This window comes from Arachis duranensis, chromosome 8 (genome assembly GCF_000817695.3).
Source record: "Arachis duranensis cultivar V14167 chromosome 8, aradu.V14167.gnm2.J7QH, whole genome shotgun sequence".
Lineage (NCBI taxonomy): Eukaryota > Viridiplantae > Streptophyta > Magnoliopsida > Fabales > Fabaceae > Arachis > Arachis duranensis.
Window position 1 is genome coordinate 24,351,930 of NC_029779.3, and position 22,403 is coordinate 24,374,332.

Genomic DNA, 22,403 nt, shown 5'->3' on the forward strand with positions numbered 1-22,403 from the left:
TCACTTTGTCTTTCTGGATTGAGAACCTCATCAAAAACTTCCTTGAGAGGTCTTCAAAGCTAGTAACCGACCTCGGGGGGAGGCTGTCGAACCACTTCATCGCTGCTTTTGATAGAGTGGTCGGAAAAGCTTTGCATCGCGTAGCGTCGAAAGCATCGGCTAGGTACATCCGACTTTTGAAGTTGCTCAGGTGATGCTTTGGATCCGTGGTTCCATCGTAGAGGTCCATATCAGGGCTTTTAAAGTTCCTCGGAACTTTTGCTCTCATTATGTCCTCGCTGAAAGGATCCTCCCCACCTAAAGGCAGTTCTTCTTGTTCATCACGGGAGTTACGACCTTTGAGGGAGGATTCTAACTTTAAGAGTTTTCTTTCCAACTCTTTTCATCGTTCCATCTCCTCTTTTAGGCTCTTTTCAGTTTCCTTTTGCCGCTTCCGCTCTTGTTCTAACTGTTCCAGGCGGCTGTAGACTAACCCCATGAGTTCAGTTACGTGGGATGGTCCTCCTTTTTCTGACTCGCGCCCTTCCGAGGAGTTTACCTTCGGGTTTTTTACCCCGGAGGTGCCTTCTCTATGCTGATTATCAACTTCCTGGTGGAGGGCAAGGTCCACATCGTTATTGCCTGTGTCCAGATTCTCTTGCTCAGAATCTGTCTCCACATGGCCTTCTTCGGGGAATCTGTCCGCCATCGATGGATGATCTCTCGGGTCCCCGGCAACGGCGCCAATGTTACGGTGGGTAACCGGAGATTAATGGAATAGATGGCGCTGGTTGGCCCAATTATCTGCAGAGGGTGGCTTTTGAGTAGGTTCGTTCGTTGGAGCCTCCTTCCGACTTGTACACGGGAGTAAATGGGGGGTGGTACCTGCAAAGACACTCCGATGCCTAAGTTAGCAAGGGTGTTAGCAGGTCTAGAGAGTATTGGGCCTAGAGATACCTGAGGGGTGTCAGCGTATTTATAGTGGTGAGCCAATAACCACCGTTGGAGTAGTGCCGTATCTTTTGGGTGTTAACCGTCCCTTTATCTTAGGGAGGTTAAGATATGGCTTAATGAAGCGGTTAAAGAGATTTTAGGAGCGGTCACTCATTTGAATGAGTGTTTATCTGCCAGCTAATCTCATGTCCGACTTCTTTAGAGTAAGTCGTAGTCAACACCGACTTCTTATATGAAGGTCGGTGCTTAGCTAGGCTTAATTCTTCGGTTTAGGCCTTTTATTTGGACCTGGGCCTTTATCATTGGGTCAGGGTATGAACAGGTACTATGTGTAAAGATTTTCAAAAATGTAAAAAAAAAAATTTATGATAATTACTGTATATGTCACGAGGGATAATTTATCTTTTATTTTAAGATGAAAATTCAGGTGCAGTCGACTGTACGTAAAGTTGATATCTGAGAACCGTTAGATGAAAATTTAGTCAAATTAGTCAAATCATTTAATGACTCTCACTTATCAACTTAATGTGAAGTCGACTACATATGAGTTTTCACTTTATTTTAAAGAGGGTATGATAGACTTCACCAATTTTAAATATATGAGAGAAAAAATTTAAGACATAATATCTAAAAAGATTATTATAATTGTTTTGTTAAATTTTTATAAATAATGCATGATTGAAAGATGAATTATAATGAATACAATAATAGAATATTATACTTAAACATTAAATAAAAAATGATATTTAAAGAATAAGTAATCATTTTAAAATGAATAATGCTATATATTTAAATTTTTTATGAATTAATAATAATCAAGTTAAACAATAAGACTTGAAATAATGCTAATGAATTATAATTCAAATGACAAAATTTTTTCATATTCATATAAGAATAAATTTAAATCTCTTCATCTTTAATAAAAAAAATAAGACTTAAAATAATTTAGTCATAACTAATTTTTATTATAAAATAAATTTAGTTAGACTTAATTAACTAAAAAAATTAAATCCGTAATATTATTCTAATTCAAATTGTGTGGGCCAAAACTGAAAGTTAAAAGTTCTAGACATCTTTTCTCTTTGTCTCTGTCTTATGCTTGCGTGCCAGCAAAGTAAATTCATCTTAGCCCAGGCTCTTACCTTAATAAAGAAAAAAGAAATGGACCAAAGTGTAAGTTTCAATATTAAATAAATAATTACAAATAATTAGTAGAAGAAAATAACGAAACCTGAGGAGAAAACAAGAAGAAAGAGTAAAGACCCGTGTCTTTTTTTCTGGGATCTTCGGAACTTAGCGATATAAAGCTCCACATTCATTCAAAACCACTTCATTCTTTGACTTCTTTTCTATTCCACGCTCTACAGGTACTCATTTCTCTGTTTTTCACTTCATAATTAAGCTTGTTTTCTAGCCAATTTTTCATTTTAATTGCTATTAGCTTAGTATTGTTATCATTATTAATTGTTGTTATCGTCCTTAGTATTATTAGGGGGAAGCGGGGAACATAATTAGTTGTTATGGCAAAAGAATCTGATTGGATTGATAGGATAAGATCTGAAGGTGCAATTCCACTGCTTGACCCTGAAAATTGTTCCAATGGTTGGGCAACTCCACCTGGTGATGCTTTCATGGTTAGGGGTCCTGATTATTTCAAATCTAGGGTTAAGGTTCCTGCTGGTGATTACCTTCTTAAGCCTCTTGGATTTGATTGGATTAAGAGTTCTTCCAAGATTAGTGATATACTCAGCAATCCACAAAGTAGGGTTAGGAAGGTCATTGATGATGAGTTTTCTCAATGTCATGAGAACAAGCCCTTTGTCTGGGCCTTTAATCTTCAAGTTCCTACCAAGGATAACTACAGTGCCGTCGCATATTTTGCCTCCGAGGAACCTGTCGCCGAGGGCTCCCTCGTGGACAGGTTCTTGAGAGGTGACAATGGGTTTAGGAACTCGAGGCTCAAGCTGATTGCCAACATTGTTAGGGGTCCTTGGATTGTGAGGAAAGCTGTTGGAGAGCAGGCCATATGCATAATCGGCCGTGCCCTTCATTGTAAATATTGTTCAGGAGAGAATTTCATGGAAGTTGATATTGACATAGGGTCTTCCATGGTTGCCAGTGCTATAGTCCACTTGGCATTTGGTTACATCTCGTGCTTGACAGTTGACTTGGCTTTTCTTATTGAGAGCCAAGAGCAATCGGAGCTTCCGGAGAAGATTTTAGGCGCTTTCAGATTTTCTAACCTCAATCCTGCTTCAGCTATAACAGTTGAACCATCGTCTGTTGCGAGCGCTGATGGCTTACAAACACCTGTACCTACTACTAGATGGTGGCAGTCAATTGGGCAGGGCTTTTCCCACATTCTTCATCCAGGTGGTCCTCATCAAGATGGCGCCGCTATTGCTACTAACACTCAAGAAGCTAAAGTCACTGATGGCAAAGACAGTCCAAATGACTTGACAAAATGGTGAGTTTATGTAGTTTTAGCATGAATTTGACAATGTGACTAAATATAAATTAGAGTTTGAAGATTTAAGCTCGCCCCTGAAAGCTAAATTTTTTTCTGGTTTACTTATTTCCTTGTATCTTGGGCTTGGCAATAATATTATGATAATTTTATTGAAGAACAAGCACAATTACTTACCCTTTATGTATGCAATAATGTAAGATTTTTAGCTTTCTGCGTAAGTGTTTCAAACTGATGATATGTTACAACTTACAGCATATTTCTCTCATCCCATATATTCTTTTCTTTCCATGTCTGAGTCCAACTCTAAAACTAGTTTTCATCATAATCATAAGCCTTTGGGAACAGCAAGTGTTAATAGAATGATGCATAAAGCAGGTTCCCAAACACTAATTTTAGGCTTCAAATGTTAAAAGTTAGTTGTCCCTTGACTATGGTTCCATACATGTATTAATTGTCTTCTATTTTCTGTGGCAGAATACATTCAACAGTTTCATTGGAAGAGCTGAAGGGGTATGTACAAGTCCCATTTACGATGGTTATTCTTTTAGCCATTTTTAGTGATTGGCTTTGTTCTTTCCTATTAAGTTACACTATTATTAATTTATTATATTATATGACATTATAGAAAGTCAGAATGGCCTCCATTTTTGGGCTTGATATTGTTGTATTTGTGTATATCTTTTCAAGTTATTTCAATGTACTTAATTGTTGAAAATTTTTTCTGTCAATTGAAATTTAATAGATTTGCTTACACTTTTTTTGGGCTGATATTATATTATGTTAAATGTATATTTGCCTTGGGGTATTGGGCTTAGCCTCTACTATTGTTTTCTTTTTGTTTTTTCCATACTACCATCTTCCAAAATGTACGGCCCAAAGAAAATATGGGACCTAAAATTTTTTATTATTTTGTACTTAACCTACCAATCAAGTCCATTCTTAGTTATTTGATGGATTTCTACTTCAAATTATTAGTTAGCTATTCCAAACTTTTAAAATTTATTACAACCCATTTGGTTGTAATTAAGTATTTCTTTTCAATTTAAAAAAAAATGAAGGAAAACTACGTTCCAAAAAGTAAAATGAAAGTAACCTATGATGAAGGATAAAACTTATAAGTAATTCTATTTAGGCCAATTCTATAGTATCTATAAGTTGGTGTTTAATTTTTTGTTTAGCTTATTTTTTACAATAAATTTTAAATATTTAAAAATTATTTACTTTTATATTTTTTAAATTAAATATTATCTTTTAGGCATCATACGAATCACTTTTTATTTAATCTTCATTAGTTAAATCATGAGAGAATATTCTCACCGCATAGTTTTGGGTATTCACAGCCTTTCAATGGTATCTAAGATTACCAACGATTAAGAAAAAAAAAAAATAAACTGACAAGGACTATCAGAGAGAAAATATGTCCAATACAAGAACAATTTTTCCACATCAAACTTTATAGCTTTGGCTATTAGTCTTGGGGTGCAACCAAGTTACCAAACTAGACGCATTGATTTCTTCTATGGTTTAACCACTATGTTAAAGTGTATAGAAAGATCAAAACATTATGTTCATATATAAATCCTTGTGTAACAACCACTCTCTCTTCACTCTCACACTTATCCCTTTTTAATCCAAAGTTCCAAATTCATGTCTAATTCTTCCTATACTCCATCTTCTTTTGATGATGATGAGTCTCCCCAACTTGTTCATGGAGGGTGGTCGTCGAGGCGTGGACACGAGTTTTGGTATGCGAGAAGAACCTTTCTCAAGAGCTACCATTTGAGCTTGGAGAAAAAGAACAATGGTGGGTTTAAGGAGAAGTTGAAGAAGTCAATGAAGGAAGTGAATGAAGCTGCCATGGGAGTTGTTTCAAGGATGCGTGAAGGGGTTTCCAAGAAGAAGCTTGGAATCAAAACATTTAAGGTCAAGATGGCAATACCATCCATGGTTCTTGTTACCATAAGATGTTTTATCCCATGGTTGAACAAAAGGAAAGCTATGTAACAATGATATATTTAGATAGATTGATAGATGTGTTAATGTGTATATATATAATACTACTATAACTTAGGACATAGAATTATCACCTGTTTGATGAATTATAAGTTGTTATGTAGATCATGGTCATGATCATGATCATAAGCTCCTAATGGTGTGTGCACCTATAAATTCTATCTAAATTTGTTGTCTGATATTTATTATCCACCATTGACATTTTATTTTGAGTTATTTTAAAGATCATAGTCTATTAGAGTGTCACATGTAAAAATTAGTTATCAAGAATCTATCATAAAAAATCTTGTATACAAGTGTATGATATATATTTGGCAATCTCAATGTAAAAAAACAATATATACATTTTCAATAATCATTCAAAACAATCATATCAGTTTTCATTTTTCTCTCTTCTTTTTGCTCTCTCCTCAAGCTTATATTCCTTTATGGTATCAAGAGCACACAAGATCCATGGCTCAACTTGAAAATATTCAAACCAATGATGATGATGTTGCTAAATCAACACCAGCAGCTTCTCCTTCATCAAATTCCAAGGATAAACCATTCAACATTCTACTAGCTGAAAAATTGAGTGAAACCAACTTCTTGACCTTGGAGACATCTTGCAACCCTTTCAATCTGCTGGCAGGAACTTGAAGATCACCTGGATCAAGGTAAAATTCCTCCACGCTATGATAATCCTGCAGATGAAGCCAATAAAAAAGAATCCAAGAAATACAAAACATGGAGAATTGATGATTATAATGTCACCTCTTAGCTATTTGCTTCAATAGACGACTCGTTCAAACATAGAGTAATCGGGTGTCACTTTTCTCATGAGATATGGAGCAGAATTCATACATTTTTTGCTTCCCAAACTAAAGCTCGTGCTCGACAATTGCACCTGCAACTACGATCAGTCAAGAAACAAGCCTCAACGTCAGATTATCTTCTTCAAATAAAAAAGCTCTCAAACTCATTGGCTGTGATCGGCACACCACTCTCTGATGCAGAATACACCAATATCATCCTCGATGGCCTCAGCGAAGAATATCATTCGTTTATCACAATGATTACTGCCAAAGATCCTCCATACTCTATCCCAGATCTTGAGGCATTATTGATGACACAAGAAGAAATAATTGACATATTCAAGAAACCTGAATCATCTATGGTTCAAGTTCATCTGTCACAAACTACTACTACTCAAGAATCAACATCTCACCAATAACGGACTTCTCCGACAAATTCATATTCTAATCCAGCTCGCGGAACATACAATAACTTTGGAAGAAGAGGTCGTGGTGACAGGAATTCTCGTGGTGGCAGAGGTTCTTGAGGAACCAACAATCGCCCCCAATGCCACCTGTGACTATTCGTTTGATTCTAACCTTAGCCCTTTCTAAAGGTTGGATACTCAAACAATACGACTTTCATAATGCATTTCTTAATGGCATGCTATATGAAACTGTTTATATGAGACAACCCCCAGATTTTTCCCACTCAAATCCTCATTTAGTATGTAAACTTAATAAAGCAATCTATGGACTACGCCAAGCACCTCGTGCATGGTATATGACCATTACTGCTGCATTAAGAAACTTTGGTTTTCAATGTACAAAGTCTGATCCCTCTCTCTTCACTAAAATTTCTAACAAATCTATTATTTATGTTTTAATTTATGTAGATGATATGTTAGTAACAGGAAATGATAATTCTAAAATAATGAAAGTACTACAACAATTATATTCTACGTTTCTTCTTAATGATCTTGGTGATATCAATTTTTTTCTAGGAATTGAGACCCTTCATTTTCCTGGTAACATGATCACCTTAAACCAATTTAAGTATATTTTTGAGCTTCTATCTAAATCGGGGATGCAAGATTCCAAGCGCATGAGCACCCCTATATTTAGCAATTCTAAATTAACGGCAAATACTAGTACTCCCTTTGAAGACCCCACTCTCTTTCTATCTATATTGGGGGGTCTACAATATGTGACTGTGACTCGCCCTGACATTGCCTTTTCGGTAAACAAGCTCAGCCAGTTTATGGCTAATCCTATGCTAGAACATTGGAATGCAGTCAAGCGAGTACTTCGTTACTTGGCAGGTACGCTTCACACATGCTTAGAATTTTATCCTTCAACTGACTTAAGATTAATTGCTTTTGTAGATTTTGATTGAGATGCAGATATGGATGATCGCAAATCTATTTCTGGTTATTGTGTTTATTATGGTTCGAATCTTATCTCTTAGAAGTGCAGCAAACAACCTACTGTTAGCCGCAGCTCTACAGAGGCGGAATTCTGCGCACTAGCAGCTGTGTTTGCAGAGTTGATCTGGATTCAGAATCTACTAATCGAAATTCAGCAATCGTGTCGTACATCACCTACTGTGTTCTGTGATAACATGTCCGCTATGCTGTTGGCGTATAATCCAATCCTCCATGATCGCACTAAGCACTTTGAACTCAATCTTTACTTTGTTAGAGGCAGAATCATCAAAGGCCAAGTAGCAGTCACTCACATTCCTTCCAGTGAGCAAATAGCAGATATCTTCACTAAACCTCTCTCCAATTACTTGTTTGAGAAGTTTCGAAGCAAACTCAGGTTGTCCACTAAGCCTCCCTGAGTTTGTAGGGAGATATTAGAGTGTCACATGTAAAAATTAGTTATCAAGAATCTGTTATAAAAAGTCTTGTATACAAATGTAGGATATATATTTGGCAATCTCAGTGTAAAGAAATAATATATACATTTTCAATAATCATTCAAAACAATCATATCAATTTTCATTTTTCTCTCTTCTTTCTGCTCTCTCTACTCAAGCTTATATTCCTTTATAATCATACTAGAATTGGCCTAATAATTATGATATAGGAATTTTACATAAAAATAAAATAGAACTTGTTATTTACTGCATAATAATTACTTGATTTTTTTTTAACTTATATCAAGGCTACTTATGAAAATGTAAAAATTTAATGAAGGAAATTTTTTCATCAACAAATTATGTTTTACAATAAATAAAATCTAACTGTACCAACGGATGTCTATCCGTAAAATTAAATAAATCAATGAGTAGAAATATCTTGGCTAAGGGTGTTAGACATTCTTTCAAACCATTCTTCAGAAATTCTAAACAAGAGATTAAGAGAGGATCCCTAGAAATGTAGCTCAACAAAATATACTGAATACATAATCTGGCCCGTCCCTTGATAATTTGTTTGAAGAGGCTACATGACCCTTAAACAAAATTTTTTTTTCTGGCTTTTTATATTTAATTTTGAGAAACTAGTTAGTTTCAGTGTCAATAATTTTTATTCAAAACATACTTACGTGACACGTTAATCATCAATAATATTTTTCGTTATTTAATTTTTATAAGTAAAAATAATTTAAAAATCACTAATATTTCTTAGTTTTACACAATAAATTTAGCTAATGTATTTGAAAAAAGTAATAAAAAATAAAAAATAAAAATAAAAACTAAACGGCCTTAATAATTATGCTTAAAAGACAACAAAACTCCTAATAAAAAAAATTTGTTAATGCTAGTTTGTTCTTAATGGATAAATCAATAGTTTAACATACCATATAAATTTATTCCATTAATATCGATAAAAAATATTGACAAAGAGACTAACCAATCTCATAAAAATAAAAATCGGAAATGGAAAATGATAATTTTTTTTTTAAAGATCTCGTTATCTTTCGAAATAACTATCAAAAAAACCGTTTATGATTTTTTTTCTCAAAACTTAAACTTATCTTAAAATTATAGAACACAAACCCCTAAATCTTAAACCGCAAATGCATGACATATTATTTTACTCGTAATAGGATTCAACTTAATTTACTCATAATTGTATCAATTTAGCAAACATCCTATATCAGATGTTATAAAAATAATTTAAAGTAAATAAATATATAAATCAACAATTTAGTCCCAAGCATTTTACGTATCAATCTTCAATAGAAAAATAAGTAGCTATTATTTTATACAGTCCAAAATGGAGGGAAGACCAAAATAAAAAGAAAATCCGAGAAAGTCAATTAGGTACCTCTCTTCTTTCTCATACACTGAAAGTCTGAAACTAATAATCCCATTTGTGTGAGCAATATTTTACTATTAAATCATACATTGAAAAAAAAAAGTACTATCATTCATAGAGAAATGTTAGAATTGACGGTTAATGTTTCCTATCATAATCATGAAATCATCTATAAGATTTGAAATCTGATTGATTTATATTGATGTAAATAGATGTTGTATAATGGAATGCTTCGATCAAAATCTTGCCTTTATTAACAGGAGGTATTTAATTTTTTTTGTCACTAAATTAGACAATCCCAAATTCTAGGTATTCTAATGGATTGGACAATCGCTAATCTTAGGTAAATAATACACACCCACATAATTTCTTACATACTTACTTTTGAAATGGGAAGGGAGCGAAATGCCGTGTGAATCTCATTAGCGGAGGTATTTAATTTTAAATTATGTTAGGGTTGTCAAACGGACTAACCCGGCTATTTAGTCAAGAGCCCGTGGGTTAAATGGGTTGGACTGTTTAAATCCATTTCATTCGCGGATCATAATTTTTCAGCCTAGACCATTTGTGGTCAGTCCAATAGGTTAAACGGGTTAGTCCATTTATTTTTTATTTTATTTTTTGAAAAATATTTTGATAAAAATGATCACTTTTAGGTAAAAAAATCTTTAAAAAAACAATATTTTTTAGTTGATTTGTCGGATTTTCGGGTCGGATCGGGAGAAATATCGGTTAAAGGTGTTACTTTTTAAAAAAAATGTAAAAAAATAAACGGGCCACCCATTTAGCCCGCGAGCTAGCCCGTTATTTTTTTTTGGATTAATCGAGTTCAGTCCATTTAACCCGAAATTTAAACGGGTTTAATTTTAAAGGCAAAACCCGCTCATTTAAATAGATAAACGGACTGACCCGATGAGTTTAACCCATTTTGACGGCCTTAAATTATGTTCATCATATAGATTTCATGGAATTTCCATAATTATATTTTGGGTGAGAACTTTTTCCACAACGATATGCAACAAATTTCTAACAAATAGAATAGTTATAGTAGTAATTAAGTTGGATTGGTTAAGTGGTTAGTTTATTAGTCTGTTTAAGTAGGAAATGGATCCTCTCCAATCTTTTTATTACTGGAGAGAATAAAGTGTAATCTCCCACCTTTAATTCTACAAGTGAAATCAGAAATAAATGAGAGAGAGAATGCAACGAAGGGTGAGATCTTCCACTAGATACCATTCAGTTTTTTTTTTTCACTGGAGAGGATCTACTCCCGTTTAAGTAAGTGTCGAGGTTTAAATCCTGCCTTATGCAGCAACCCAACGACAAACTTTTAAATGAAACTCTAATTCGCGACGAATTAATTATTTACCTATCAGATTGGGAGATATCGTGAGAAGCCCAAAAAAGAAGTTATAACAGCTACTATATAGTACTCAACCAATCAACCATTTTGATGATTAAAAGAAAAGTGAATTTTTGTATAAAAACATGACCATGTGATTGATGATTAAATAGTATCATGGACTTTGAAGAATTCATCCAACCATATATAACCATCTAGAAACTTAAGCATCGGAGTAGATGAGCCAACTAATTAAGATGACAGAAAAGTCAAATGTAGGTAAATAATTGAAGAAGCATTAATTAATATCCAATATTTTTTGCAATCTAAGCATAAAGAAAAAAAGGAAAATAAATATCTATTAAAATGACCAAAAACACAGAGTCCACTCAAACGTGCATGGTTGCTGTTGGTAGCTCTACAGCCACACATGCATGGCAATGGTTGGTCCCACCTAAGCTGTGCTGTTTCCATCACCTTTGCATATATTGATCCCCAAAATCAAAAGCATTATCTTCCAACCTTTGAAATCTCATCCATTCACTTCTCTTTCTCTGTGATCCATCCATTATTAGTTAATATCATCACTTGTATTCTATGTTCTTACGTTTTCTCTCTATCTATCTCCCTTTTTGGCTCCTCTTCATGTTACTGCTGCTGAAGAAGATTTGATTGATTTCTTCCCATTTTGCAGCACAGAATAGTAAAACAGAATGAAGATTCAGTGTGATGTTTGTGAGAAGGCTCAAGCAACTGTGATTTGTTGTGCAGATGAGGCAGCTTTGTGTGCCAAATGTGATGTTGAGGTTCATGCTGCCAATAAGCTTGCTAGAAAGCACCAGAGGCTTCTCCTTCAATGCCTCTCTAACAAGCTTCCCAGATGTGACATATGCCAAGTAACTCAATTAGCTTGTTCTTCATAATATGAATTTGATTCCATATATGTATGTATGTGTAACATTTACAACTGTTATTGTCTGAAAATTTCTGAAATATAGCTTAGATCTGTTGTAGATTAGTCCTTAATTTGTCGGGTCAAAAGATACTGTGATTAAAAAAAAGACCAATGCGAATGAAGTAATTTGTTTCTTCATAGAGAAGTAATTTATTCTCCTAATTATTCCTCTGATTATCTCTGCTCCAATTGATATTTAGGATAATGTATGATTTACTAAACAGTGTCAATGATGATGAATTCTTATAGTAAGTTAGCCATAATTTATTTTTTTATTGATGATGTTATTCCATCAATTTTATTCTTGTATGTTCTTCCAACAGGACAAGCCAGCTTTCATATTCTGTGTTGAAGACAGAGCACTCTTCTGTCAGGACTGCGACGAACCGATTCACTCGGCCGGAAGCCTCTCGGCGAACCACCAGAGATTCCTTGCTACCGGCATCCAAGTGGCCTTGAGTTCTTCTTCTAATTGCAACAAAGGCAATGAAAAGAGTCACTTGGAGCCACCTAATAGGAACAATGCACAACAAGTTTCTATGGAAGTTCCTCCTCAGCAAGTTCCTAACTTCTCATCTTCTTCTTGGGGTGTTGATGACTTATTGGAACTATCAGCCTTTGAATCACCTGAAAAAGTAAGATACCCTTTAATTTCTCTCATGTTATTTTTTGCTTACTAATAATAATCATAATGATAATAATTCTGATTATGAGTAATTATCTTTTTGTATGTTTTAGGGTGTGGTTCAGAAGGAATCTATGCAGTTTGGAGAATTAGAATGGATTGAAGATGTTGGTCTTTTTGGTGAACAATTTCCACATGAAGCATTGGCTGCTGCTGAAGTTCCTCAGCTTACTAGCAACAATGCTGCTTCATTCAGAACAACCTCTAAGTCCTACATGTCTCACAAGAAACCTAGAATTGAAGATGATGATGATGAGTTCTTCACAGTGCCAGATCTTGGTTGAATAATTTGATAATGAAACAGCCTCCAAATGGATGCTGTTGCATGAATATGTAGGTTGATGAATTGTATATTCAAATTCAACTATTCATATACTTCTCTAAGGACAATAATATTAGTATAAGATTTAAAGGTATGTTCACTACCTATGTGTACCATACTCAAGATTTAGACATGTTAATTCATAATCAGTTTTCCATGTATGAGTTTAGTCTTGATTATTTAATTATATGTATGGAATAGGCATTAATTTTTACTGCAACCTTGCATGAATTTTGTCAAGCCAAGTAGGTTTAGCTGCTTAATCTTTTATTAGTTGTATATAGGTAGCACAAGTTCTTGGCGTGTTCCTAGGCAATTAGTTAAGAAAGAAATACAAAACATTTTTTTTTTCAATTGGTAATGCCTAAAGAGGGTGTTATAAAAATGGATTTGGAATTTCATATCAACAAACAAGCTCAGAAAATTGGGTCAAAAACAATGCACACAAAACTCTTGTCTCTTCTCTATTCCACCATAACAATAATCCTATGCCTTATATCACAAAGCCATTCAAAAACCCATGAAGATGATACCAATGCCCTCATGGAAATAAAAAGAGCCATTGACCCAAACTCAGTGTCCCAAAGTTCATACCTTTATAGCTGGAACTTCACTCTGGATCCATGTGAATGCACAGGATCAGTGTTTCTAGGAATATTGTGCACTTTGCCCTTAGACAACACCTCAAGTAGAGTAACAGCACTTGATCTTGACACAATTGGTTATGAAGGATTCTTAACTCCAGCCATTGGGAACTTAACAGAACTAACAGTTCTCAACCTCAACAACAACAAATTCAGAGGGCCATTACCAGAATCACTTGGAAATCTAAGGAAACTAATAAGGATCACAATGTCATCAAACTTCTTCACAGGCACAATCCCTCAAGGGATCACTCAACTCAAGAATCTTGAGCATCTAGACCTATCCAGGAACCGGCTTTCGGGCAAAATCCCAGAGGAGATAACAGGGTTGAGAAGCTTAACATACCTGAGCCTTTCAAGGAATGAATTTGCTGGAAGAACACCAGACCTCACCGGACTCTGGCAACTCGGCACATTAGACCTTAGCTTCAACCAGTTCTATGGCAATCTTCCTATCCTTCCGATCCGGCTGCGAAGATTGTACTTAAGCCATAACATATTCTCAGGAAGATTAACACCACTCAAAGGACTCATGCACCTAAAATGGGTAGATATCAGTGACAATCGCCTCTCCGGCGGCATTACAAAGGACATATTTTACTTACATGGGGTTGTTCATCTCAATGTCTCCTATAACAGATTCACCATGATTGATCCTGTTAAGTATTCAGGGGATGGACCAATGCTTCAAGTGCTTGAGGCGCAAGGAAACCAATTGAAGGGTCATCTGCCTCTGAATTTGGTGACTTATAGGAACTTGACTTCAATCAACTTTGCAAACAACCAATTCCATGGTCCAATTCCAGAGGAATATGGACCAATGTTGCAGGGACAATGGAGAAGGTTGTTGTTGGATCTCAACTTTCTTTCAGGGAAGCTTCCATTGGAGTTTCGCCACAATAATACAAAAGTGACAGTTGGGATTTCAAATAACTGCCTTGTTTGTCCAACCAGTGTTGCTATTTGCCGAGGAGCACAAAGACCTGTTACTGAATGTATGGGTGAACAGAATCTATGACATTGTTGTCATCATTCACATAACTCCTTAAGCTTTTGATTCATTCAACAATAAGCAAGTCCACATTGTTAGGCTCAGAAAATTAAATTATATATCCTAATGACAGAATATACTATTTTTGTGAGAGAGAATATATAGCTATTATTCTTTTGTTATAAGAGCTACCTACCATTACCAATCTTGCCATGCTCATTTTTATACTTCAATGAATTGTGCTATTGTTAAACCGTGTCTAGTTTTAAGATAGAGTAATACTATCAAACTATTTTTTTTTTCAACATCGGTTAATATTTTTAAAATTATTTTGTTTATCTTAAATTTTAAATTTTAAATTATAAATGTTGACATTAAAATTGGCTAATGTTAACTAATTAAAAATTAAATTTTTACATTTTCTCCTTAAATTATTTTCCTTTTTTTTAGTCGGGTTGGGTTGGAGAACGAATTTTTTGTTTTAATATTGGATTATTAAGAGTGAATTTTTTAAAAATAACCTAAATTATGTGTTATACACGGTTGTGTATTTTTACAAAATATTAATGATATTTTATTTTTTTATAATTAAAAAAATATTTTTTTATAAAACGTCAAATATTTTGTGCTGCTATTGCTACCATATAATGAAATATCTCATATTTTCACATTAAAATTACCCGTATATAAAAAAAAATTAGCTTCAGACATATCCCAACTCTAAATATTATAACATCATAATACTTACACACACACACTCAATTAAGAATATTTATCCACTGTGGGCCTTAACCAAGTGACCTATTAAGAATTTTGTGGAATCCAACTTGGGCCCAGACCAGTTTTCTCTTAATACCAATAACGAAAAAGATTGGGCCCATTTGGGCTGAGCCTATCTTGACAGTGTCAGCGTGTCAGTGTTTCGCAGTCGCGGAAAAGCTTAGCTTCTGCTGGGATGCGTCGTTCTTCTGCGAAAGAGAGAGAAAGAATGGATGAAGAAGAAGGTATGGAGGTGTTGGATTCCGCTTTGTCTCTCATCAATTGGCGCCTCAAACCTTCTTCAAAGCGTCGTCTTCAATTAGGTCACTCTCTTCTCTTCTCTTCTGCTTCGATTAATTTATTACTCTTCCAATTTGTGAATTCAATTTACGTGCAGATATGATGGCACTCTCCACAAGATTGAGACCCGTAGTAATGGTGGACTACGGTGGAATCATGCCTCAGCTTCAGCACCATCTCTCTCACCTCCTCCAATTCATTCACAAAGAATCCCCAATTTTCGAGCATATCAGATTGATGGTTATACAAGACATGATATACTTGATTCATCTACTTGAACTTGCTGAATATGTTAAATCAAGCTTCAACAATGAAATTCCGTTGCACTTTGTTGATCTTCAACACGAACCTCCAAAGGTCTTCATTTGAGTACTCTTTTCTTTTGTTATCTGTTAATTTTATGATCATCATTATACTGTGTTTATTTGAATCGTGTTGTATTGATATTCAGATGGTAACAAACATTGAGGAGAGTCCATTAGCAATGCAGCTGGTTTCAATTCAGAAGCTGTTCTTGACATTGTTTCCTACTACTCCTCAAGAAGGAACCAGCAACAATGATCCTGCACCGACCAATGATTCGAAATGTGTGGATGATGATGCAGATTTGGCTAGTAAGCGTGTTCACTCTCATTCTGCTGCTGAGTGTATTGATCTCAGTAGCTGCATGGACAACACTGATGTCACTGTGCCAACCTTGAATGGGTATGTATAGGCCTTCCTTGCTTCCTTGGGGCTATGCTATTATTTATATCTCTGGAAATTTAGCAGTTTGTTTGCTGTTTTCTGCCTTGATTTCACTATGATGTAAGTGAAAGTTGCAAATTTATAGGACAGGAGAAAAGTTGATATTTGATTTGCTTCATTCCTGTTCATCAAAGGAAGAACCTTGTACTGACAGATCTTGTTAACACAAAGGACTACGAAAATTTTCATTTTCTTTCTCTTCACAAATCATTTGGTCCATGTTTAGATAGCAGAGGATGTAGCAAATAGAGAAGAATGTTACATCTTGTACTTTTTTATGCTAAATGGTAGTCAATTTATGACAGAGTCTTGGTTGAAAACTTCAAACATTACAATCTTAATTCGTGCCCCCTGAAGTGTGATTCCATAAAATAAACTGCTATCTGCTTCTTTGCCATGTACGGAACACATAACGTGTTGAGAAAATTTGACTTTGGTGTATTTCTATGCTTCAGATGGCTTCTAGGATATCCAGTGGTGTATTTATTTGGCAAGGAGCATATTGCTGATGCTATTTATAATCTTTCGACCAAATATCTTAATATTTTCCAAGTGTTCATCTGCAGGTTTGTTTTCCTAGGCTTTTTTGCCAATGATTCGAACTATGAAACTTCCATAATCTGTCTAATGTAGAAATTGCATTAAATTCCCCAGAAAATAGCTTGTCCCAAAAACTTTGTTTTCCAAAACTAAAAGAAAGCAAAGGGATAAAGTAAGGCCAAAAAGAGGGGACTGTAGGAACGTACAAGCATAAACTGGTATTCTTCTGGTTTAGATGGTTTGTTAAGAATGGAACAGGTGTAATATAAGCTTAATGAACCTAATTTGGAATGATATCATTTGAGTAGTTGGCTAGATTGCCTGATTGGATTCCCTAAAGGTCACAATCTTTGCATTTGTTTTTCCCTTGTCAAACACTTTTCGCTCAATTTGAGTACATAAAAAATATATTGTATTGCAGGAATAATACTCTCAAGAAAGGAACACAAGCAGAAGAACTGTTAAGGTAAATACTGATTTTTATTTGTGAATTACCAACATTATGAAGTCAATGGGCAGATAACTGACACTTGTAAGCATGTTTTAAACAGTTTTTCAGTGCCTTATGATCTAAGCATTAGAGGTAGCAATGAACAATGGGCAGAGGCCTTCATGGCTAACATGCAGACCAAGTTTGAAAGATGTGCAAATGCTTGGAAATCGTTAAAGATGGAGGTTAGTGAGTGCAATCCTCAAGCTATCGTGCTATAGTTGTCACCACTCACCTCATCTAATCCTCCTCTACCGTTGAACAATGTATATTATGCAAAGGGAAATGCTAGGGAGCTAGCATTTCTAGTAGAAAAGAAAAATTGATTAGTGTCGACTTAAATATAAGGCAAATATATTAAAAAACTGTTGGTCACTTAACATTTCCTTTGTGGTAAATGACCACGTCAATTTCTGGCTATAAATACATAATTTTGTAAGAATATCATCACACAGGAGCGATGATTATGGGACACTAACAATTCTTGGTAGTAGGGATGGCAATACCACCCGAATCCGCGAGTATCCACTCCGTCGCTACTCGCTTGGGACGGGTAATCACCCACCCCGCATCGGGGCGGGTTCTTGGGAGGGGCGGGGCGGGGTCGGGTTTAGGTAATACCCACCCTGGTAGATATATAATATATATAAAATAATTAGTAAAGGATTAATAATATTGTATCATATTTAAATTTTTACTTTAATTTATTTTATGCATGTGATGATGGTTATATAAATTTTGAAATTTAATTTTATTTATTAGATTTTAGTAATCATAAGGGTGAGTAGGGCAGGAACGGATTAGAGTTCAACGTTTTACTACGTGCGGGTAGGGTGGCAAATGGGCCTAAACTCGCCGGGCCGGCCCGCATAACCCGCCAAAAAAGGCGGCCTGGGCTGGAAAATCGGTACCGCCAAATAGCAAAAGCCCGTCTAATCCGCACCGCTTAAACCGCGGGCTTTGGCAGGGCGGGGCGGGACGGACTTCCCCGCCGGGCTAAGGTTTTTTTTATTAAAGGGGTATTTTTGCAATTTTTTGCCAAAACGTAACTTCCCCCAACCTAATTTACAAGAGTATGAAGATAAAAATTGAGTGTTTTGAATTATGTTTATGTTATTTTGGAGACAATATTTATAATTATGTTTTAGATTATGTTTATTTTGCTTTGGAGAGAATATTTATACTTATATTTTGAATGAAAATTTGGTTTATAATTATATTTATTAGATATTTATAATTACAAAGACTTTAATGTTTGCTTGGCAGCACATGGCACAAACTTAGAATCATAAAAAGAAGGAAAGGGTCTCTGATGTAGACTTCGAATCGTGTAGATTACTTTTGATGCAACCTAGATATGATATGATGATGACAACTTCCTCACGATATGCCTTGAAATGCAAGAATACAAACTGATCACTTTACTTGCATTTACTTTCTATTTTAGTCGGATTTTTTGTTTTTGTTTGGTTAAATATACCATGTGCTATGTGGTATGAACCAATGATCATCTCGCAATCAACGCTTTTTTCTTTTCTTTTTAAAGATGCTTTAAGATGATGACATTAGTCAGAAAGGAATTTAAATATTTAGTCACTGAATCTTATGAATCCATTTTTATTCAATCACTAATCTCAAAACTTAAAAAGAGAAAATTATTTGGCGTCAATGCAGAGAAGCAGCAAAAAATTAAAAGAGAAAACCGAGAGAAAAACTCTCCCCTCTTGAATTGACGAGACCAACCAGCAAGTCCAACAGAAAAATTAAAAAAGAACGAAATTAGAAGGAAAACAAAAACGAAATGATGGCACTAAGATTCTATGCTCCCCTGATGAGGGCCAACACATCTTCATCCTTGGGAAGGGCAGGGATTGCTCCCTTTTTGGTGGTGGTGATTGCTCCACATGCATTTGAATAAGTGAGAACTGATCTTAGCCTTGCTTCATCCTGCAATTGGAAAATAAAGTTACAACTTGAGATGAGGTGGATTAGAAAAAACAGAAGCTAGTATTGAGGATTTATTAGGATGTGTACTAAGTACTAACCTCAAGAATGGATTGGTCGTCAACAATCTTGGCCAAAAGAGAACCGACAAAGGAATCGCCAGCGCCAGTTGTATCAACTGTATTTACATGGAAAGCATCTACTGATCCATGGAAATTCTGGTTTTGCACAGCCAAAGAACAACTCATCAGTATTGCATGAAACAAAACAGAGGAAAAGTTAGCTGAGAAAAAGAACAAAAAAGGTTGTCATACAATACAAAAACCAGTCATAGGTAACTGTCAAAATGTTTTGACAATGAAATTGTTGTTACCTTGGTGTAGTACCTAGAACCATGTTCACCAAGGGTGACAAGGAGCAACTTCAAGTTGGGGTGCCACAAGGACATGGCAGACTCATCATCAATCTTGTCACTTCCAGTGAGGAACTCGAGCTCAACATCGCTGACCTTGATCAAATCAGCCTTCTCCCATATGCTGAGGATTTGCTTGCGAGCTTCCTCGGCCGAAGGCCACAATGGCAGCCTCAGGTTTGGATCGTAGGAGAGAAGGCACCCGGCATCCTTGGCTACTTCCATTGCCTTCAGGTGTGCTGATCTGCATGGCTCCACAATCAAGCTTATTGAACCATAATGGAACACCTTTGCCTGCACATACAGGTCAAGTTTCAATGGATGATTGAATAGTATACATGAAATTTAAGGTCAAATTTCATCGTGGTCAATTTATTTAAAGAAAAATAAAAATCACTTCCATAAGGTTAATACGGTAACATCACAAAAATGTAACAAAGATGAAGTAACTTCATCAACGATATAACGATTAATTAAAAACAAAACCCTGTGTGATTTGCTGGAAAAAAAAAAGGTAATTTCAGTAAACATTTTTTTTCTTTTTGGAAGGTTTTTTATCTTATTGGCTATCAATATATAATCGATTTTATCGCACCATACATGAAAAAGGTCGCCAGATATCTTGTTATATTATTATTATTATGCACATGCTTGCTACCTTTAGCCAAGGATATAAAAATAATTAAATTAGCCAACCACCTCCACCACCGACTACTAGTCATTCGATTTTTGTTTCCAAAAGATTAAGTAAATCCGCATCGTTGATTAGTAATATACATAATTCGATTAAATTAAGCAACTTGTGATAATAATAATTCAATAGAGTTGAAAGGTACAATCAAGTTGGGGCGTTGGCCAAAGACAATCCAGAATGACACAACATTATTATCATTTTGAAATAAAAAACAAAGAAAAAGATTAGTAGTCACAGTGATGTGAACAGGAAAAGTAAATACTCCCAAGCTAACGGCAGCGCGTGACAAGCACGAGCAGCAAAGAGAGAAAAATACCATGATAAATTAGATAAACGGTAATTATAGTTCTCTAGTTTTTGTTTGCATGCTCTTGTTCTTTGTTCTTGTGATCACTTGAATTTGAAGCAATTTGTTTGAGTAAAAGGGAACAACACCGAATCTGGACACATCTTGATACTAGATCCACCATCCCCACACAAGAACAACTTTTTGCTTAGCTACACAACCACCCTCAAATTCAATAGTCCATATCCATGGATCAGCACGTGAGTCACGCCTCGTGACAACACAACACACCACACCAACCCCACCCACCCACTTTTTCCATCCCCATTATCAGGCCCTATTTCGGACAAAACAACAAGTTCATCCGATTTCAACATATTTCAATTTATTAAAAATAATATTACTATCTTTGCTATTTTCTTCTATGTCCTACATCCAATTCATGCACATTTTTATTCTTGAATAAAACTTACCTATATTATTTTCGCGTCATATTAATAATAACATCAACTATGTTATAAAAATTAATTACGAAAAAATTAGAAAATTTTGCGAGTTTAATGTAGCTCTCTTAGATCTACCAGTGGGCCCCACTAAGCTAAATCTGACGCGGCAGCGTCATCATTTCCACGCCCACACCATCCCATACGCGCGTAACACCACGCGTTTCATCCAAACATCGCATTCACAGTCCAATCCAACAACACAACATGAAACACGAAAACAATAACATCGTTCTCCCCAAACAAAGAAAAAAATCGACAAGCTTAAGTTTGAAAGTTGAAAGACGGAGAGAAAGAAGGAGATGCTTACAGATCTGATGAGTTCGAGGTTGAGTTCTTCGGGCTTGAGGAGCATGTCGGCGCTGGGGTTTCTGTAGAACATGAATTCACGCTCCCCGTCGGCGCGTAGGGTTACGAACGCCAACGCCGTACGTGCGCCCTGGTCAAAGGTGATCCCGTCGGCGACGACGCCGTTTTCCTTCAAGATCCCGGCAAGCATGTGACCGAACTCGTCATCGCCGAGCTTGCCGACGAAAGCGGCCTTTCCGCCGAGTCTGGCGACGGCGATGGCCACGTTAGCGGGGGCGCCGCCGGGAGCCTTGAGGAATCCGGGAGCCTCAGCGAGGGAGACGCCGGAGACGGTGGGAACGAAGTCGATGAGCATCTCGCCGAAGCTGACGATGAGACCGCTTCCGGTGGCGGGGAGGCCATTGCTTGAAGCCATTTAAACAACACAGATCAAAGCTTGTTAATAATAACAATAAGAAGAAGAAGAAGAAGAAGAAGAATGCGAATGAGAGAGGGTTGAAGAGTGCTGCTGATGGAGTTTATATAATGAGAGAGAGAGAGAGAGATAAAGTGGTCAATGGATTTTAATTCGATAATAATTTTGAGCTAATTTTGAATTAATTTAAATTAAAAATAATTAATAATTAAAGATATAGATAGGTGCAATTTGCTATCTTTTGTTGAAATTTTGGTTGCGGTTGGGACTTTGTGGACTCTTGAAGGTTGGATTTGAACGCTTTCTCTCTTGTTTGAGGTTTTGTTAGATTTTGAATTTCTAAAGACCAAAATTGAATTTTAAATTTTTAATTGGTATTATACTATTATCTTTTCTTTCTTTTCAGATTTTTTACCATTTTGGATATTGGATAGGTGGATTAAAAATTTAAAATATGGATCGGATAATTATGAGTAAATGAATTTTCGCACCAAAGTATCTCTCGTTTAACAGCTGATTCACCTTTTTTTTTTAATCTAAAGGGAAAGCGTTATCTTATCTCTGCTAGAAGTGTTTTTATTTATTGTTTCATTATTTATTTATTTATTAT

At 35.5% G+C, this 22,403-nt stretch overlaps 6 protein-coding genes across 6 annotated transcripts; 5 read left to right on the forward strand and 1 right to left on the reverse strand.

Moving 5' to 3' along the window:
* Window positions 1–2,117: 2,117 nt before the first annotated feature.
* LOC107461530 (protein ENHANCED DISEASE RESISTANCE 2-like) lies at window positions 2,118–4,156 on the forward strand. Its single transcript, XM_016080052.3, has 3 exons — window positions 2,118–2,300; window positions 2,417–3,400; window positions 3,878–4,156. Coding segments are annotated over exons 2-3 (948 nt in total). The 5' UTR covers window positions 2,118–2,300; window positions 2,417–2,453; the 3' UTR covers window positions 3,879–4,156.
* A 2,785-nt stretch (window positions 4,157–6,941) lies between these two features.
* On the forward strand, window positions 6,942–7,718 carry LOC107461363 (uncharacterized mitochondrial protein AtMg00810-like). Its single transcript, XM_016079843.1, has 3 exons — window positions 6,942–6,969; window positions 7,086–7,492; window positions 7,575–7,718. The coding sequence occupies exons 1-3, from the start codon at window positions 6,942–6,944 to the stop codon at window positions 7,716–7,718; spliced, it is 579 nt and encodes a 192-aa protein (XP_015935329.1).
* A 3,629-nt stretch (window positions 7,719–11,347) lies between these two features.
* On the forward strand, window positions 11,348–12,920 carry LOC107461500 (B-box zinc finger protein 25). The gene is made up of 3 exons (XM_016080015.3): window positions 11,348–11,693; window positions 12,076–12,387; window positions 12,491–12,920. The coding sequence occupies exons 1-3, from the start codon at window positions 11,511–11,513 to the stop codon at window positions 12,719–12,721; spliced, it is 726 nt and encodes a 241-aa protein (XP_015935501.1). The 5' UTR covers window positions 11,348–11,510; the 3' UTR covers window positions 12,722–12,920.
* Window positions 12,921–13,052: 132 nt separating this feature from the next.
* On the forward strand, window positions 13,053–14,511 carry LOC107461499 (putative receptor-like protein kinase At3g47110). The gene has a single exon (XM_052253116.1). The coding sequence runs from the start codon at window positions 13,120–13,122 to the stop codon at window positions 14,419–14,421; it is 1,302 nt and encodes a 433-aa protein (XP_052109076.1). The 5' UTR covers window positions 13,053–13,119; the 3' UTR covers window positions 14,422–14,511.
* Window positions 14,512–15,298: 787 nt separating this feature from the next.
* On the forward strand, window positions 15,299–17,605 carry LOC107461525 (uncharacterized). The gene is made up of 6 exons (XM_016080047.3): window positions 15,299–15,476; window positions 15,551–15,810; window positions 15,905–16,158; window positions 16,656–16,766; window positions 17,162–17,206; window positions 17,292–17,605. Exons 1-6 carry the CDS (start codon window positions 15,350–15,352, stop codon window positions 17,449–17,451), a joined length of 957 nt encoding a protein of 318 aa, XP_015935533.1. The 5' UTR covers window positions 15,299–15,349; the 3' UTR covers window positions 17,452–17,605.
* Window positions 17,606–18,919: 1,314 nt separating this feature from the next.
* Window positions 18,920–21,822, reverse strand: LOC107461466 (fructokinase-2; the record flags this gene model as incomplete). Its single annotated transcript, XM_016079964.3, is given in 4 exon segments — window positions 18,920–19,177; window positions 19,276–19,392; window positions 19,548–19,880; window positions 21,380–21,822. Coding segments are annotated over 4 exon segments (993 nt in total). The 3' UTR covers window positions 18,920–19,048.
* Between the last annotated feature and the right edge of the window lie 581 nt (window positions 21,823–22,403).